The following is a 19,076-nucleotide window of genomic DNA, read 5'->3' as shown; positions in this document are numbered from 1 at the left end:
GACCGGCACACTAGCGAGGTATTTCTTGAGCTCGTCGAATGCGAGCTAGCAGTCTTGGGTCCATTCGAACCCTTTGCTCTTAATTGCCTTAAAGAACGGTAGGCAGCGGTCCGCCAACTTGGACATGAAGCGGCTAGGGCAGCTATGCAGCCGTTCAACCTCTGAACCTTCTTCAACTTCTGGGGTGGTCTCATATCTAAAATGGCCTTAATCTTATCTAGGTTGGCCTCACTGCCACGCCGGTTAACGATGTATCCTAGGAACTTGCCCGAGATCACACCAAATACACACTTGTTTGGGTTCAGTCTCATATTAAACTTACGCAGAATTTCAAAAAAAGATTGCAAATCTTGTATTAATTCATGTGAGAATTGAGTTTTGACGACCATGTCGTCTACATATCATTTTACTTTTTTGTCGATTAACAGCACAAACAATTTATTTACAAGCCTTTGAAAGGTTGCCCCTGCGTTTTTCAACCCGAAGGGCATAACCTTGTAACAGTACAGGCTGAATTCCATGGTGAAGGCAGTCTTTTTTTTGTCCGCCAGGTCCATCTTGATTTGGTTATAGCCCGAATAGGCGTCCAAGAAACTTAGCAACTCATGCATTGAGGTTGCATCCACCAAGCAGTCAATTCTGGGGAGCGGGAAGTAGTCTTTTGGGCAAGCCCGGTTCAGGTCGGTGTAGTCGACGCACATGCGCCACTTGCCGTTGGCCTTCTTTACCAGGACGGGGTTGGCTACCCAGCTCGGGTAGTGGACTTCTCTTATGAAGTCAGCTACAAGGAGCTTCTCGACCTCCTCGTCGACCGCTTTCCACCGCTCCAGGGCTAGGTTGTGTTTCTTCTGTCTAACGGGCCTAACTACAAGATCAGTATTCAGCTTGTGAGTTATGAGTTTGGGGTCTATACCGGGCATCTTTGCCGCAGACCATGCAAAAATATCCAAATTTTGAAGTAAGAAATTTACCAGTTCGGATCATAGAGGTTCCTGGACGGAAGCGCCGATTTGAAGCGTCCGAGCTGGGTCTACCGCTGAGGTTGGGACTGTGACGGTTTCTTCTGTGGGCGCGGCTTGTTCTTCGCCTTGCTCCGTAGGTCGCTCTAGTTCGAGGTCGTCGACTACCTTGGTCTTTCCCTTCTGGGCGGCGACATAGCACTTGCGGGACTCGAGCTGGTCGCCCCGCGTTACCCCCACACTGAAGTCTGTAGGGAACTTCATAGCCAGATGGTTGGTGGAGACCACCGCCCGTAGGACATGGGTGATCGGTCGACCTATTATAGCATTGTAGGGGGAGGGGGTCGCGACCACCAGGAAGTCATGTTTGAATCTGACCACACAAGGCCATGTGTCGACTTCCACAGGTACTGTTATTTTCCCAAGGGGCCGGACTTCTTCTCCGCTGAAGCCCACCAAAGGAGTGTTTGTAGGCTTTAGGTCGCTTCTCTGCAACTGAAGCTAGTCGAACACAGCTTTGAAGAGGATGTCGGCTGAGCTGCCTGAGTCAACGAGTACGCACCTGACCTCAAAGTCGTTGATTCTTAGTTTTATTATGAGCGCGTCATCGTGGGGATAGTGGACCCCTCGCGCATCATCTTCTGTGATGAAAATTGAGTCTTCCATCCTTGGCCGCTTTGGGGGGTTTTGCTCCTCCCGGGTGACCTCATGAACTAACTCCGAGCTGCTGCTGAAGTGCAACCCGCAACAATCAAACCTCCCACTATCATGTGGATGGTCCCCCGAACAGGCCTCTCCTCCGGAGGCTGCCTCTGCGGTTGTTCAGCCGGCCTGCTACTGGACTCGGGAGCATCCCTGCCGTGCTCCCCTTGCCAACCTGTTTTATTACTATTATTATTATTATTATTATTATTATTATTTTGTACAAAGTTTCTCAAATATCCATGACGGATGAGCTCCTCTATCTCATCGCGGAGGTTTTTACAACTCTCGGTACTGTGATCGTGATCTTTGTGAAAACTGCAATACAGATTCTTATTTCTTTTATTGGGATTCCCCCTCAAACGGGGTGGCCACTTCATGTACGGGGCGTCTTTGATCGCCATCAGGATTTCGGCCCGCTTCGCGTTCAGTGGGGTGTAATCAGCTCGGTCCGCTACAGGAGCTCGGAATAATTGACCCGACTTTGCCCCCCGAGTTGTATCATTTTTCTTTCGGCTGTCCCCTTGACTGGAAAGCTCTCCTTCCCTCTTTCTTTTTTTGGGTGCGCTCTCGCCCTTTTGGTGATCTCCTCTTCGGTGGCTATGAACCTGTCCGCGAGCTTCAGAAACTCGGTTATGGTCGCTGGTTGGTTGACGACCATGTGCCATTTGAACTCTTTGTGTGTCACGCCCTTCTTGGTTGCTGCAAGGCGTACGGCGGGGTCCAGGTGCGGTATCTGCATACAGGCATCGTTGAACCGCTTGATATAGCCCCGGATGGACTCTCCCTCTCTCTGCATTATGCTGAGGAGGCTTTCTTCAGTTCGCGGGCACCATTTGCTAGTGACGAAGTGGGACGTGAAGGTTTGTGCGAACTGCACCCAACTTCTTATCGACCTAGGTGCTAAGTTCCGGTACCATGTGCGGGCTGCTCCTCTAAAAGTAGTGGAGAAGGCCACGTGCATGCATGACTCACTGGCTATCGCCAGGTGCATCTGTGACTGAAAGGCATCAACATGATCATTCGGGTCAAACGACCCGTCATACTTGTCAAGAGGGGGGAGTTTGAAGTCTTTGGGCATTGGGACTGCCAGGAGTTCGAAAGACAGGGGGGATGGAACTGAGAGGAGGGGAGCTTTGACTTCGGCCGAGCTTACCTCTTCTTTGCCCCCGAGCTCAGGCAAATCACGGGTAACAGATCGGCGAGCTCGGCGGCGACGTCTCTGCTTCTTGGTGGGCTCGGCGTTCGTGCTGCTCACCTCTACGCTGTCCGGAACGGTTTGTGCAGGAAGTAGCCCCGTCTATTGGTGATGGTTGCGAACAGAGGGGTCCTACTTGGAGTCTGTTGCCAGGATCTCGAACCGGTTCTCAAGGATCGGGGTTTCAAACTTCGACTGCCGAGGTGATGTAGAGCTGGCGAGCTGAGGTCCTCCCGACCTGTCCGCTCGCGGCGAGACCGGGGTAGCCGGTCTCTCTCGTCTGTCGCGGGGGAGGCCTGGTTTTTTGGGAGGTTTTGAGGGGCCTCTCCTTGGTCAGAGGGGTGCTCGTTCTGGCGGCGAGACTTAGCTTGCTGCGAGGCTGGGTGCCGAGGCGGGAACTGCGGTTGCTGAAGCTGAGGTTGAGGCAGCTGGGGAAACTGTTGTTGATACTGGGAGACCTGGTGCAGCACATGTTGTTGGTAGGGTTGAAGTTGCCGGAACTGTTGCATTTGGGCCTGCATGGCCCGCATGCACTGCATCAAGTCCTTCAGTTGATTCGGGCCGGCCGCCGGAGGCACGACCGAAGGTTCGGTGAACGTCCCTCCGACTGTAACAGGGAGTGGGATGACGACAGGTGCCACTGTAAGAGGCACATTCAAGCTGGGGATTCCGTCCGCCGAGAGGGGGACGGTGAACTGTCCGATATAGACAGTAGGAAGCTGGGGTTGTTCCCTGGAGTTATCCATTTCCGTGCTTCGTCCGACGTTACTAGAGGAAGCCATTAGCGCTGAATTTTTTCAAGGAAGAAGAGAACTGTGAGAGTTTAGAGAGAAAGGCCTTTTGAAGCGTATTCCCACATACGGCGGCAAATGATGTCGCGCGATCCGGTCACTCCTAGCTGGCACTCACGTGGCTCCTGAGAGGTACCTGGAACGAAGAGGAAGAAGAACTCCCGGGGTTTTGCCTGGCGAGAACACTCCGATGATTAAGTCAGTATTTTGTGCAGGAAGCAAAGGGAAAACGAAGGCTAAGAGTGAAGGTGACAAGCGCGGTGCTTTCTGACGAGGGACATGTCTGCTGTCCACAGATTTGTCGGGTACGACGGTTGGGCAGAAAGCCTTCCTGCGGTTTGTCGAGCTACCCTTCTGCAAATTACCCTGAGTCGGGCTATCTCTTGAGTGACGAGCTGCCCGTATCAAGTTATGTCGAGCTGCCTGACCCGAGGTGTCCATGCCTCAAGGTGTCTAGAGATGGATCGGTGCGTTCCTGTCTGGGAGGGGCCCGAGGTCCATTGGGGGAGCTCGGGCCTTTAGAGAGGTCAGGGTGCCCCGAACTTGGGACCCCCCCGAAGTGCCTTAACCCCGGGGTGGAGGTGCGGGTAAGGTGGCTTCCGGCGAGTGGCTTACCCGCCTAGTTGCCGAGTTGAGCTCGGTGGGACTTTCCCTCCGAGTTGTGGTTGCGTTCGTTGTGCTGTGATGTTGAGTCACTGTTTGAGCAAGGTCACGCCCACGTGTACCTGTGCTGCGAGGTTGGGCCAAATCACCCTCCATCAATTACTAAAATAGAACATGCCATCTCTCGACCCCAATTTGATAGTCTGTTTTGCTCTCTCATTAAGCCACCTCACCGGTCTCCTCTCCCTCTCTCATATTGACATCTCAGCATATACAGGCCCACTTCAGCAACTTCACCTCTCTTAAGTTGCTATCTCAGCATCTCTCTCTCCATCTCTAATCTCTTCCACCCCAAGTAAATAGGGTCATAATCTTTCATGATTTTAAGTCGTGGTATAACAGGAAACCACACAAAAAGTTCTGGCTTCAACTTCTTCCCGCTGCAACTATCACTTAGTTTTACAGAACAAAACAGGGGCGAAACATAGCAATTTTCTCTCAGTTGTACAGAAAAAACAGGGGCAGGGAACAGTCATCCTAGGTATGTCTTGCCGAAGTATGTGGGTGTGGGTCGTTTGTGGAAACACGGTGAAAAGTGAAAACAACGCCTCTGTGTTGCTACTATTTTCGCCATGTCGAGCGACCACTGTAGCTTTTGACTGGGTCAAAAAGAAGGGTTTAAAGGTTTGGGTTTATACAATGATACAATCCACTCTACACCCGATACCGAAATACCGAATCCAATCTTCCATGTATTTGGCCTTTCCTGCACGGTTCGTACCGTTTTCTTGATCCGATCGACTCCGGTCCAGATGCTTATCTTAATCCGATTCATGAATTACTAATAATTAGCAGTAATTTTTAAAAATTCTACGAAATTATCTATAATTTTTGAATCACTGGTCTAATTAGGTGATAATTATTAATTTTGAGAAAACCAGTATTAATAGCAAGTATTATTGAATAATAATAATAATAAATAATTAAAAATAATAATAGTAATTTTTAAAAGAACTTTTGTTATTTACTAATTTTGTTAAAATTAATTTTTGTTATTTCAGTAATTCAATAATTATGGAAATTAACAGAACTTATTGAAAATTACCAAAATAAACAATAATTTACCAAAAGTTAGTAGAATTAGCAATAATTATTGAATATTAAAATATAATAACAGTAGATAAAAATAGTTAATGAAAAATGCCAAAAATTTATTATTTTAGTAATTATTAAATTTGAATTTATTGTTAAAATAATTTTTATTTATAAATATTAACAACATTAATTATTTTTTTTTTCATGATTAGTTAAAAAGTATCAGCAAATATTATTTTTTGTTAATTGACAATTTTCATTTTATTAATACCAAAATTAGTGCTATTAATAACTATTAAAATTATTGGTGTTATTAATTGTGTACAAAAATAATGAAATACTTTCATGATTAATTAAAAGAAACCAAAAATTATTATTGTTTTTAATAATTAGTGATATTAATTTTATTAATTATTAATATTAATGAATATTACTATTAATAACAATGATATTTATTAACTATTTCTATTTTTAATATTACCAAAAATATTTTTGTTATTAATAGTACTATTAATAAGAGTAATCATTTTTATAAATTAACAATTATAAAATTTAAAAATTAATAGCTATAGTAAATTAAATTATCAATTTACAAATTTAAAAATTTAATTAAAATTATTAATAGCTATAAAAAAGTAATAAGTATAAATGAAAATTATTGTTGTTAACTATGCTAGTTGATGAATTTGTGCTTTGAGTGTTTTCTTTTGCTAATCAAATTGCCTTCGTTTAAAGTTCCGTTTTGATACGGTTGCATATTTATTTTAAATTATTGTTATTTAAAAATTTTGTTGTTTGAATTTTTGTAATCTGATGAGTGTTGTTTAAATCTTTTAGTTAAATAAATAAACAAAAATTACCATAAATTTGTAGAATTTAGCAAAAAATTGCCAGTAATTTAAAAAAAAATGTGATAAATTTACAAAAATCTTTATAAATTACCACAAATGATCATAAATTACTAGTAATTAGCAAAAAATGTCATAAATAATAGAAATATCTATGAAATCGTAAAAATTGGCACAAAAGTATGAAAATTACCATGCCCACGAAATAGTAGAAACCAACACAAAAATATTAGTAAACTAGTGGGAACCCGTGCTATAAAAGGGCTTTGTCAAAAGAGATTTTAAAGTAAAGGGATTTAAGGGTGTAGCTTAGATGGACCCAACTTGAGCCCAACCCAACTTAACCAAAACTTTTGCACAAGTTGGGCTTGAGTTTTCAAACTTCAAGCTAGCTCAGCAAAAAAATTCAGACCTAACTTAAATTCATGTTAAGCTTGGGCTTGGGTAGCCTAAGTTTGATCTAACCCAATTTGAGCCTACCTAACATTTTATGATATGCATATCTACATATTATCAACATATTCTGCTTGGAAATTGGGCTACAAAGCTCAACATGCCTAACCCCAAGCCTAGCCTAAGATGCTGGGTTAAGCTCAAGTTGGGTCTAGGTTGGTAAATTCGAGCTAAGGTTGGAATGATAAACTTGGGCCTAGGTTAGTAAATTATCCATAATTATTGCTATTCTATTTTTGTTATTTATTAGTAAGTAATTATTAATTATTGAAAATTACCAATATTTTTCTCTTTCCAACCTAGGCCCAACCTAATCTTAACCCAATATCTTGAGCTAGGTTTGGGCTTCGGTGTGTTTAACATTATAGCCCAATTTCCAAGTAGTAATAGATTGATAATATGTAGATATGCATATCATAAAATGTTGGGCAATCTCAAATTGGATTGGGTTGGGTTGGGCTACTTGATACCTTAATCCAAGCCCAACCTAAGTTTATGTTAGATTTGAGTTTCTGGCCCAAGACCAGTTTAAAGTTCAAAAACTCAATCCCAACTTATAAAAAAAGCTTCAATTGAGCCGGATCAGGCTCAGGTTGGGCCCATCCAATTTGCACCCCTAGTAAATACTAGATTCTTAAAGTTCATTAACTAACGAGACATTTCTTGAAATTTATTTAAAATGTCCAACAAATTAGAAACCTCTTTTCTAAATGCTCTAATAACAAAAACACATCATTAGTAAAAAAATGAGAAGAAAGGGAGCATTCCTTATTTCAACCTCATGAGTCAAACTTAAATCTTCAACTTTAACAAGTATTATACAAAAACTCTCAAAGGCTAAAATAAACAAATAGGGAGATAATGAATCACCTTGCCTAAAAAGCAATAAAAAAAATCCCTTAGGGGAACCATTCACAAGAATAAAAAATAAACAATATAAAGTACAAAAAAAAATCAAACCACTCATATAAAATACCTAAGGCCTTTATGACCAAAATAAAATAATTCCATTCAATCCTATCACGGGCTTTCATCATATCCACTTTAATAACAAGATGCCAGCTTCCATTTTTACATTGTTTCATAAAAAAAAAATAATTTCATGAACAGTAACAACATTATCATTTTATTTTTAATTGATGAAAGATCCTACCACTCCAACGTAAGAAAATACAACCTAACCAAGAGAGAATCCCAACAATTGGGGAAAATGAGGGACCGTGGGAATATAGTAAACAAAATAAAAAAGGGTAAATTTCTTAAAATACCTTTAAATTTACCCTCCACTAATAAAAAAATAAAATAGCAAATTTACCCTCCACTATTTCTCAAAATTTCAAAACAAAACCCAACTGATGAAAAATTTAAACTCTTGTATCTCCACAATTCACATCCTATTGTTTCAGAGGTCTAGCATCCTCCTTTTTTTCTTTCAGTCAATTCATCTCTCCATTGTTCTGTAAGAAGATAAAAAAGCCTCCTAAACCCTTCCAGCCTTTCTCTCTCAATCATTACTTTCAACACATAAATCCTGTTTTTTCTTTCTTTTTTGCTTTAGATTATTGTTCGACTCTAGAGGGAGATGCATCATACAGTAGGGTTTTAGAAGTGGGTTTTCCTTGTTGTGGGTGTGAAGGAGCAAAACCCAAAGGGCCTTCTGTTAGGTATGTTGCAGTTGGAGTATCAGCAAGGAGAGGACAAACAGAGTCCTCTAGGGCCTAGGCCCTCCACAGCAAGTACATAATGTGCATATCTGGAAACTCCTCAACCACCGGTGGGTCAACACGATACCATTTCAGCCAAACACTTTTGATATCTCAAAGCAGCAAAGACATCCAGTCACAAATCAAGTAAGAAAAACAGCTCTGCTTTTTTTGGATGTGAACTGATTACACATGAATTTTATGGGTTGCACCCTAATGAATCCCAAAGCGCTCTCAGCTGTCCATAAGACCAATTTCATGGAAATGGTTGTTGAAAATGTGACTATGATGGAGGGAAATACTTAGGACATATGCATTTTGAATGAAATGATAGGGTTGTGATTTGTGAGTCTGCAAAAGCAAAAGGCATTCGATGAATACTTCAAGCCTGTCATGATAAAAAATTGGAAAAAGTTATTGGATTTCTTATGGCTCATCAAGCCCAATAAAGTAACTCTCATCTCCAGATTGAAGAACCGAGAGAAACACTTGTGTCTATGCCCTTCTTGGATGAACTCATCTAAATAAAGGGCACAGGGAGATAGAGTGCTGCTCTGGAGCAATTTAGTGCCCCCCTCAATACGGCAGATATTGGGGGTATTCGATGAATACTCCACCACAACTAGGTGGGGGCTGAAAAAAAAATTCCTGAGGGGAATTGCAGCCCAATAATCCCTAAAATCAATTTCCACAAGAATTCCTTGGGTTACGACCTATTTTGACAAGCACACCCTAGAGTTTCTCAATCTTTCCATCACATCATCGGTCGGAAGTCGGAGTCTACAACAAGGTTAAGTATTCCTCTTGGCAAGCTATGGCAGTGTACACATCCGGTGAAACATGTGACCACTGACCACAATGTCACGGGGGTAGTTCTACAGCGGAAGAAACCCGTGCGGCGTCCAGGCCAAGGTAGGCCAGGACAAGCCTTTGTACGCTTAGAGGCTAGGAGTTGCCCGATGGGATGGCTCCACCAACGTCAGTAGCACTGGATCATGATCTCAAGTCCAATGGCCGGGGCACTCTCCTGGCTCAGACCGGTCCATGGGAGGCATCGCTTATGTGCTAAAGGGGGACAACCATAATGCAAGGCGACCATGCGCCGATGAGGTGACTTGGCACCGATGTGAAGGGTCTCCTGTATGTCGATGATGACAGGCACCTGTGTGCCATGATGATAGGCAACCGCTTGGGCCGAAACACACCCATGCGCTAGGGGCAATGTGATAGCTCAATCAGCTTGGGCAAAGGCCGGCGAGGTGAAGAGTCATGCTTGAGTCAGACCCGCATGCCAAGCCTCCCTTTAGAGTCGGTAGCGCAGTGCTGGTCCAACACTATCCCCATGAGCAAGTGAGCGCCCATGAGGAACTCTAGTAGCCATGCTAGTCGTTAACCAGGGCTGCCCCGCAAGGGGATGATGGTCTAGGAGTGCCAAGGTTAGGCACCCAAGGAGGTCGACCACCCCTCCTCAAAGAGTACGTTAAGCTTTTGGTGGTCTGCCTGAAAGAGACATCAATTCTCCCAAAAATCTTACAGGCGAAAATGATGGTGATGTCCCTAACGTAAGCCTGCCAAGCGTAGGCAAGGCTAAGCCTGTGTTGAACTGTCACAGGCTCCCCCACTCAATCCATTGTCGTCCTCGACAATGGTCTTCTTGTGAATGGGCGTCTGTGTCCCGCGCCATCCACTTCTCCACCAGTTCCAGGGCTCACCTAGTCAACCCGGGTCTTGCCTATGTTGGTGTCCATTTATGGGGCGGAACCATTTCACCATTCCGGCCTGCCTAGACTTCACCCCCAGTGTCGAGGTTACTCAAACCGCGCAATGGCTATGTCGTTGAACTGTGAAAGAAGGGCCCTCGAAGAAATGTGTGTGGTGCTTCGCGGAGGTCCGCCCCATGTATCATCTTACCTCAAGGCTCAACCGTCTTCTTGGTAGCTTTTTAGTGATGCTACCGAACACGCTGATAGGTCTACTCCTGTTGTTGGCAATGGATGTTGGGTGTACCCTTTCACCAGGCTGGCCTGCGGTCTTCACCTCGCCCTGTGAGGGTTACTCAAACCTAGTCATGGCTTATACTCTCACGGCCCTCGAAACTACGCTTCATCTCGCTGGTTCGGGCTACATGTTCGTTCCAAGGGGGCCCCACTGTTGCTGCCTCAAGGAGACTTGACCGCAATCTCTGCGAGTGGTGGCAACTTTTACCCATGAGTTGCCGAACATGCACTCGCCTTGTGATAAGCTTCTGCTACTGCAAGTGATCAACCTGAAAACTGAGCATGTCCACATGATACTTTGCCTATGTAGGGCCGCCATGCTCCAACGGCTAGCGTAACCACATTCCTAACAAGGCTCACGCGTCTGCCCCCACATGAGGAGAACACCCAATGCGTCTGCACCCGCAAGGGAAGCTGTTTTAGGGTCATTGGAATGGGAACGCGAACAATGAATGGCCTCTTGCTAGGCCTGATAAGCAATCTGCTCGGGCAGTGTACCCATATTCCTATCAAGCTCACGCGTTTGCCCCCGCATGAGGACAACAACCAATGCGTCTGCCCCCGCAAGGGAAGCTATTTTAATGTCATTGGAATGGGGACACGAACAATGAATGGCCTCTTGCCAGGCCTGATATGAAATCTGCTCGATCCTGGGTGGAAGTGCCTAGGGACTGCACCCCACAAAATGCTGCTTGTCGTAATGATCGCTTCAACTGGCTCTGGGCTAATCTGCTGAAAACCAGCTGCGGCTGCAACTGGCTAGCTCGCTCTGATACCAACTGTCACGGGGGTAGTTCTACAGCGGAAGAAACCCGTGCGGTGTCCAGGCCATGATAGGCCAGGACAAGCCTTTGTACGCTTAGAGGCTAGGAGTTGCCCGATGGGATGGCTTCACCAACGTCAATAGCACTGGATCATGACCTCAAGTCCAATGGTCGGGGCACTCTCCTGGCGCAGACCGGTCCATGGGAGGCGCCACTTACGTGCTAAAGGGGGACAACCATAATGCAAGGCGACCATGCGCCGATGAGGTGATTTGGCACCGATGTGAAGGGTCTTCTGTATGTCGATGATGACAGGCACCTGTGTGCCATGATGATAGGAAACCGCTTGGGCCGAAACACACCCGTGCGCTAGGGGCAACGGGATAGCTCAATCAGCTTGGGTAAGGGGTTGGCGAGGTGAAGGGTCATGCTTGAGCCAGGCCCGCATGCCAAGCCTCCCTTGAGAGTCGGTAGCGCAGTGCCGGTCCAACACTGTTCCCATGAGCAAGTGTGCACCCATGAGGAACCTTGGCAGCCATGCTAGCCGTTAACCAGGGCCGCCCCGCAAGGGGTTGATGGTCTAGGAGTTCCAAGGTTAGGCACCCAAGGAGGTCGACCACCCCTCCTCAAAGAGTACGTTAAGCTTTTGGTGGTCTGCCTGAAGATGACATCAGTTCTCCCAAAAATCTTACAGGCGAAAATGATGGTGATGTCCCTAACGTAAGCCTGCCAAGCGTAGGCAAGGCTAAGCCTATGTTGAATCGTCACAACAAGGCAGCTCACACACGTCTTTTCCTCCTCCCATCTCTTTACACAGTGCACACTTTGTCCCCTTTTCACATAACTCCACAGATGGCAATGCCACAACCATCGCCGATGTTGCCACCTCTAGCATCTCGTTGCCACATCTTTTCCAAGTTGTTGCCACATCATGGAATCCCGTTCATGTGTGGGCTGAGCAACAACAACTTGGAAAAATTTTAAAAGAATAATTTAATAACTTTTAACAATATATTAATCACATGATGTTACATGTTTATAGAACACGATGGTTAATAACAGTAAGGAATGTTTTAGATAATTGTTAGATAATTGAAGACCATGTTCACTTTTCGTTAAGTTATTTATTCAAGTAAGTCTTTCATGGGAAACACTTATTTGGGTAAGTGCATTTACCCATCTTTTTTTATTTCCCATGCAAATAAGACAATGACCATTTTAATCATAAAGTCCATTATTACAAGGGGCATGCTTGTCCCATTCAAGTGTTGGCAACTTTCCCCTAGGTGGAAAAGATATTTACCCACCTAGGAAATAGGTATCCCAAGAAGAAAAACTTTTTATGGTCCACCATAAAATTGAAAATAGAACATAGGATTTTTTATCAAAGGGAATCAAAATCCCATCAACCAATTTTCCCCCCTCTCAAAATCCAGAAAAAGAACACCCCCTAAGAGTGAATAGTTTCTTGGAAGCAACTTAAACAACAAAGGGGGGATTTATCAAGATGATATACCTTAATCCATGATGCAAGAGAATCTAAAGAGTAAAGAAACTTAATCTGCCATTTAATAATCGGATTGGATGGGAGGTAGAGTTTACCCTCTTTTATAAAAAAAAAGAGCATGTATAAATTCTAGGGAAAATGACTGATCAAGCCAAGGTCAGAATTTGTAGACTTAAAGTATTATCGGGGTAGGTGGTAGGTGCCAACTTGGAATTAATGCCATTTCAAAGTGGACATTGGTGCATAGAATGTGGATTGTGGTCCTTTTGAATGTTTATAACTCTATAATATAAATCAGAAATCTGCATTGGGTAAATCCATACTTCTCCATAAATTTTATGCACCTATACATAGATTATATATAAATATAAATTTTTGTTACATTCTATCCATATATAATTAAATAAATCCAATGTTATTTTTTCAATTTCTAAATTTTCTTTAAAATTTTGAACATCATGAAAGGGATTTGAACTAAAATAGGAACTGATTTTGGTCCCCTTATTTTCTGGTTTTTTGACATCCCCTTAGCTTTGGCTTTGATAGTCAGATCGGATTTGGATATGACTTGATCCAAATCGAATTCGACCTGATTATAGTGCTATTGATTAGGACCAATCAAGTTGCATCATGTAGCATCTAACGAGGACATCGTAGTCAATTAGTCATTATGTGTATTAAACGAAGCTATGCAATCTAGATCTTGACCATAACACCCTTGTTTTTTGCACGTGTCACAAATCGAGTGGAAGAAGAAAACAAAGGCGGTATTACAGTCATAAGTGAAGTTTTTAACCCGCTCGGCAAAATCGGAAATTCCAAAATCCAAAAGAGAGCGGGAGAAGAGAACAAAGCGCCGATCCTCGCTTTGTCTATTCAACCAATAAAGTTTCAGCTTTTATGATCTGACGGACTAGACCTCTCCCTAAAGCAACTTCACGGATCGCTGTCCAATCCTACGGCGTAAACTCGTTCGCTTAACTGGACAAAGCTATAAAAGGACCGGCCGGTCAAAGCTTCGCAAACCAAAGCGAAGCGAGTAGACACAGAAGCAGAGAAAGAGGGAAAATAAAAGCTCGCGTGAGGGAGAAGAGTTGCAGAGGGAGGGGGAAAATGTCAGGAAGAGGGAAGGGTGGTAAGGGATTGGGAAAGGGAGGAGCGAAGAGGCATCGTAAGGTGTTGAGGGATAACATCCAAGGTATCACCAAGCCTGCCATTCGTCGCTTGGCTAGACGTGGTGGTGTCAAGCGTATTAGTGGTCTCATCTACGAGGAGACTCGTGGGGTTCTCAAGATATTTCTTGAAAACGTCATTCGTGATGCCGTTACCTACACTGAGCACGCTCGCCGGAAGACCGTCACCGCTATGGACGTCGTCTATGCTCTCAAGAGACAGGGCAGGACTCTCTATGGGTTCGGTGGTTAGGGTTTCGGCCTATTTTATCTTTTGCATTTTTTGTTTTTCTCTTATGGGCATCTGTTAATATAGATGATATGTGATGTATTCTCTTCTTTGTTCTCTTTACATTGATGGGGTTATGTATCTTTTCTGAGCTATTGATGGAAAAGAATCAATGAGGTATTGAATGATAAGAATTGGTTAAGATTTCAAAATATTCCAATGTTCATTTATCTTGATTTTTACCTTCTGTCCTGATTTCCTTTTTTTTTCGGTTTTCTTCTTTCATGAAGAGTAATCAGAGGTTATGCCGGGATTTAGGGCTGTCAAATTCTAAGGTCATTGCTTGCTGATGAGATCTAAAATCTAGTATTACGTTTTTATTTCTCTAATTTATCATCATTAGCGAAATTGCAGAAGCATTTGACCCCTGAAATTCTACCAATGAGCTATTCAATTCTTCGCGAGCAATTTCATGTTTAATGTAAATATAAAATTATGTCTAAATACTTCGATTGTCTTAAATTTCAATCACTTGTTTCGCTTCTAAGCCTGAATTTTCTCCATCTTAAATCTCCCTCCAGCCTGTAACCGTCTTTGTTTACGATAGCCAATCTTTCAGCTTATGGTTAGGTAGGTACCGACTCATAAAAGATACTTCGAAGCAACTTTAGCTTGAGCTCCCAAGCATCCCCATGACCAATTTTACTAACGATAATGTTGGAGTGTTCCAAGCTCATGAATGAGTTGTATGGGTGCTCCTTAGGAAGCTTTTATCTAGCAGGTCGTATCGATCGGATTGTGCCACACACTTTATTGTAGTCCATGTCCTGCGTCCACACCCTTTATTGTGCCACACACTTTAAGTATGTCACAACGGCCACGTTTGCAACCTTGGTAGGTAATGGTTGTGGCAAAAGCCCAGTACGTGAATGCCCTTATAAAAGCCTCCAGGGCTGAGCACTCTTATTACCTTTTTCTTGTTTCTCCTACAAAGTATTAATTTAACTATCGGAGGGTCCCTGTCGGACAAACACCTAAAGGATTCTTCTTCATCTCAGGTATCTTTCAAGAGCCATTTGGGTGTCAGTTACGAGTGATCGGATTGCGTTAAATCATTTGGCATCATTTATGGAAAATGCTTCAAAAAGCCTTTCTCTAAACTTTTACGTCTCTTTACCTTTCAAAAACTCAACACTCATGGTTTTCTCTATCAACATCGGACGAAACACGGAGATTGATAACTCTAGGGAACAGCCCCAGTTTCCTATTGTCTGCATCAAACAGTTCACCGTCCCCTTCTCAGCGGACGGGATTCTTAGTTTGAACGTGCCTATTACAGGGGCACCCGTCGTCGCACTGCTCCTTACTACAGTCGGAGCAACCTTCATTGAACCCTCGGTTGTGCCTTCGGCGGCCAGCCCGAACCAACTGGAAGACTTGATGCAGTGCATGCGGGCCATGCATGCTCAAATGTAGCAGTTCCAACAGTTTCAGTTCTATCAACAACATATGCTACACCAGGTCTTCCAATATCAGTATCAGCAACAATTTTCCCAACTGCCTTAACCTCAACTTCAACAATCGCAGCTCCCTCCTCGACACCCAGTCTCGCAGCGAGTTAGGTCTCGCCAAGGAGAGGCCCCCCAGAACCCTCCAAGGAGCCATGCCTCCTCCTGCGGCAGACAAGAAAGGCCGGCCACTCCGGCCTCGCCATGGGCAGTCAGGTCGGAAGGACCCCAGCTCGTCAAGTCCACGTCGCCTCAGCCCTCCAAGCCTGATACCCCGTTCCTAGAATTGATTTGAGATTCTGGTCGCAGGTTCCAAGCTGGATCCCTCTGTTTGCAGTTATCACCGGCGGCTGAGCGACTTCCTGCACACGCCATCCCTGACAACACAAAGGTGAGCAGCACAAGCTCCGAGCCCGCCAAGAAGCAGAGACGTCGCCGCCGAGCTCGCCGATCTGCCACTCGCGATTTGCCTGAGCCCGGAGGCAAAGAAGAGGTAAGTTCGGCCGAAGTCAAGGCTCCCCTCCTTTCAGTTCAATACATCTATCTCCCGAGCTCCTGACAGTCCCAATGCCTAAAGACTTCAAGCTCCCCCCTCTTGACAAATACGACGGGTCATTCGACCCAAATGATCATGTAGATGCCTTCCAGTCGCAGATGCACCTGGCAAGAGCCAGTGAGTCGTGCATGTGCGTGGCCTTCTCCACCACTTTCAAGGGAGCAGCCCGCACATGGTATCAGAACCTGGCGCCTGGATCAATAAGAAGTTGGGTGCAGTTCGCGCAAGCCTTCACGTCCCACTTCATTACCAGCAAGCAGTGCTCGTGGATTGAAGAAAGCCTCCTCAACAGTGCAGAGAGAGAGAGTCCATCCGGGGCTATATCAAGCGGTTCAACAATGCATGCATGCAGATACCGCGCCTGGACCCCGCCATGCACCTTGCAGCAGCCAAGGAAGGCGTGACGCATAAAGAGTTCAAATGGCACATGGTCGTTACCAACCAGTGACCATAACCGAATTTCTTAAACTCGCGGACAGGTTCATAGCCATCGAAGAGATCAACCAAAAGGGCGAGGGCGTGCCTGAAAAGAGGAAGAGGGAAGGAGAGCCTTTCAGCCAAGGGAACAACCGAAAGAAAAACGATGCAGCTCGGGGGCAAAGCCAAGTCAGTCGTTCCGAGCTCCTGTAGCGGACCGAACGGATTACACCCCATTGAATGCGAAGCGGGCCAAAATCCTGATGGCGATCGAGGACGCCTCGTATGTGAAGTGGCCACCCTGTTTGAGGGGAAATCTCAATGAGAGAAATAAGAATATATACTGTAGTTTTCACATAGATCACGGTCATAGCATTGAAAATTGTAAAAACCTCCACGACGAGATTGAGGAGCTCGTCCGTCGCAGATATTTAAGGAACTTTGTACAAAATAGTAATAGTAATAATAAAGTAGGTCGGCAAGGGGAGCACGGTAAGGATGCTCCCGAGTCCAGCGGCAGGCCGGCCGAACAGCCACAGAGGCAGCCTCTGGAAGAGAGGCCGGTTCGGGGGACCATCCACGTGATAGTGGGAGGTTCGATCGTTGCGGGTTGTACTTCAGCAGCAGTTCGGACGTCAGTTCGTGAGGCCGCCTAGGAAGAACAAAATCCTCCAAAGCGGCCGAGGATAGAATAGCCAATTTTCTTCACAGAAGATGATGCGCGAGGGGTACACTACCCCCACGATGACGCACTCGTAATAAAGTTGAGAATCAACGACTTCGAGGTTAGGCGCGTATTCGTTGATTCGGGCAGCTCGGCCGACATCCTTTTCAAAGCTGCATTCGACCAGTTTCAGTTGTAGAGAAGCGACTTGAAGCCTGCGAACACTCTTTTGGTGGGCTTCAGCGAAGAAGTCCGGCCCCTTGGGAAGATAACAGTACCTGTGGAATTTGGCACATGGCCTTGCGTAGTCAGATTCAAACACGACTTCCTAGTGGTCGCGACCCCCTCCCCATACAATGCCATAATAAGCCGGCCGATCACCCATGTCCTATGGACAGTGGTTTCCACCTATCATTTGGCTATGAAGTTCCCAACAAACTTCGGTGTAGGGGTAGCGCGGGGCGACCAGCTCAAGTTCTACATGTGCTATGTCACAACTCTGAAGGGAAAAACCAAGGTGGCCGACGACCTCAAACTAGAGCGGCCTACGGAGCAAGGCGAAGAACGAGGCGCGCCCACGGAACAAACAATCGCAGTCCCAACCTCAGCAGCCGACCCATCTCGGACGCTTCAGATCGGCGCTTTCGTCCAAGAACCTCTACGATCCGAACTAGTAAGTTTCTTACTTCAAAATTTAGATATTTTCGCATGGCCCGCGGCAGAGATGCCCGGTATAGACCCCGACCTCATAACTCACAAGCTGAATACTGATCATGTAGTTAGGCCCGTTAGATAGAAGAAACACAACCTAGCCCCGGAGCGGTGGAAAGCGGTCGACGAGGAGGTCGAGAAGCTCCTCGCAGTTGACTTCATAAGAGAAGTCTACTACCTTAGTTGGGTAGCCAACCCCATCCTAGTAAAGAAGGCCAACGACAAGTGGTGCATGTGCGTCGAGTACACCAACCTAAACCGGGCTTGCCCAAAAGACTGTTTCTCTTTCCCCAGAATTGACCGTTTGGTGGACGCGACCTCAGGGCACGAGTTGCTAAGTTTCTTAGACGAATATTCGGGCTATAACCAAATCAAGATGGACCCAGTGGACGAAGAAAAAAACTGCCTTCATTACGGAGTTCGGTCTATACTGTTACAAGGTTATGCTCTTCGGGTTGAAAAACGCAGGGGCAACCTTTCAAAGACTTGTAAATAAGTTGTTTGCACCACTAATTGGCAAAAAAGTAGAATGCTATGTAGACGACATGGTCGTCAAAACTCAATTTTCACATAAATTAGTGCAAGACTAGCATTCTGTTTTTGAAATTTTGCGTAAGTTTAATATGAGACTGAACCCAAACAAGTATGTATTCGGTGTGACCTCGGGCAAGTTCCTAGGATACATCATTAACCGGCGCGACATTGAGGCCAACCCGGACAAAATTAAGGCCATCTTAGATATGAGACCACATCGGAAGTTGAAGGAGGTTCCGAGGTTGAATGGCCGCATAGCCGCCCTAAGCCGCTTCATGTCCAAATCGGCGGATCGCTGTCTGCCGTTCTTTAAGGCAATCAAGAGCAAAGGTTTCGAATAGACCCAAGACTGTCAGCTCGCATTTGACGAACTCAAGAAATACCTTGCTAGTATGTCGATCTTAACCTGGCTCGAGGACGGTGATATTTTATAACTGTACCTCTCGGCAAGCGACGAAGTGGTCAGTTCGGTAGTAATAAAAGAAGTAGATCGGGGTTAACGACCCATCTATTATGTTAGTAAAGTATTGCAGGGAGCAGAGACGAGATACATAGAGATAGAAAAGCAAGCATACGCACTGGTAATTGCAGCTCGAAAGCTCTGTCCGTACTTCCAGGCTTACACTGTTATCGTTCTCACCGACAAGCCTCTGAGGCAAGTCTTA

At 45.1% G+C, this 19,076-nt stretch overlaps 1 protein-coding gene across 1 annotated transcript; it reads left to right on the top strand.

Moving 5' to 3' along the window:
* The first annotated feature begins 13,641 nt into the window (after window positions 1-13,641).
* On the top strand, window positions 13,642-14,233 carry LOC104600841 (histone H4). The gene has a single exon (XM_010263974.2). It carries the CDS (start codon window positions 13,734-13,736, stop codon window positions 14,043-14,045), a length of 312 nt encoding a protein of 103 aa, XP_010262276.1. The 5' UTR covers window positions 13,642-13,733; the 3' UTR covers window positions 14,046-14,233.
* Window positions 14,234-19,076: the final 4,843 nt, after the last annotated feature.

Source organism: Nelumbo nucifera, chromosome 3 (genome assembly GCF_055504915.1).
Source record: "Nelumbo nucifera cultivar China Antique chromosome 3, China Antique-T2T, whole genome shotgun sequence".
In the NCBI taxonomy this organism is placed as follows: Eukaryota; Viridiplantae; Streptophyta; class Magnoliopsida; order Proteales; family Nelumbonaceae; genus Nelumbo; species Nelumbo nucifera.
Note: the sequence above shows the minus strand (reverse complement) of the source record. Positions and strands in the feature narration are given on the sequence as shown.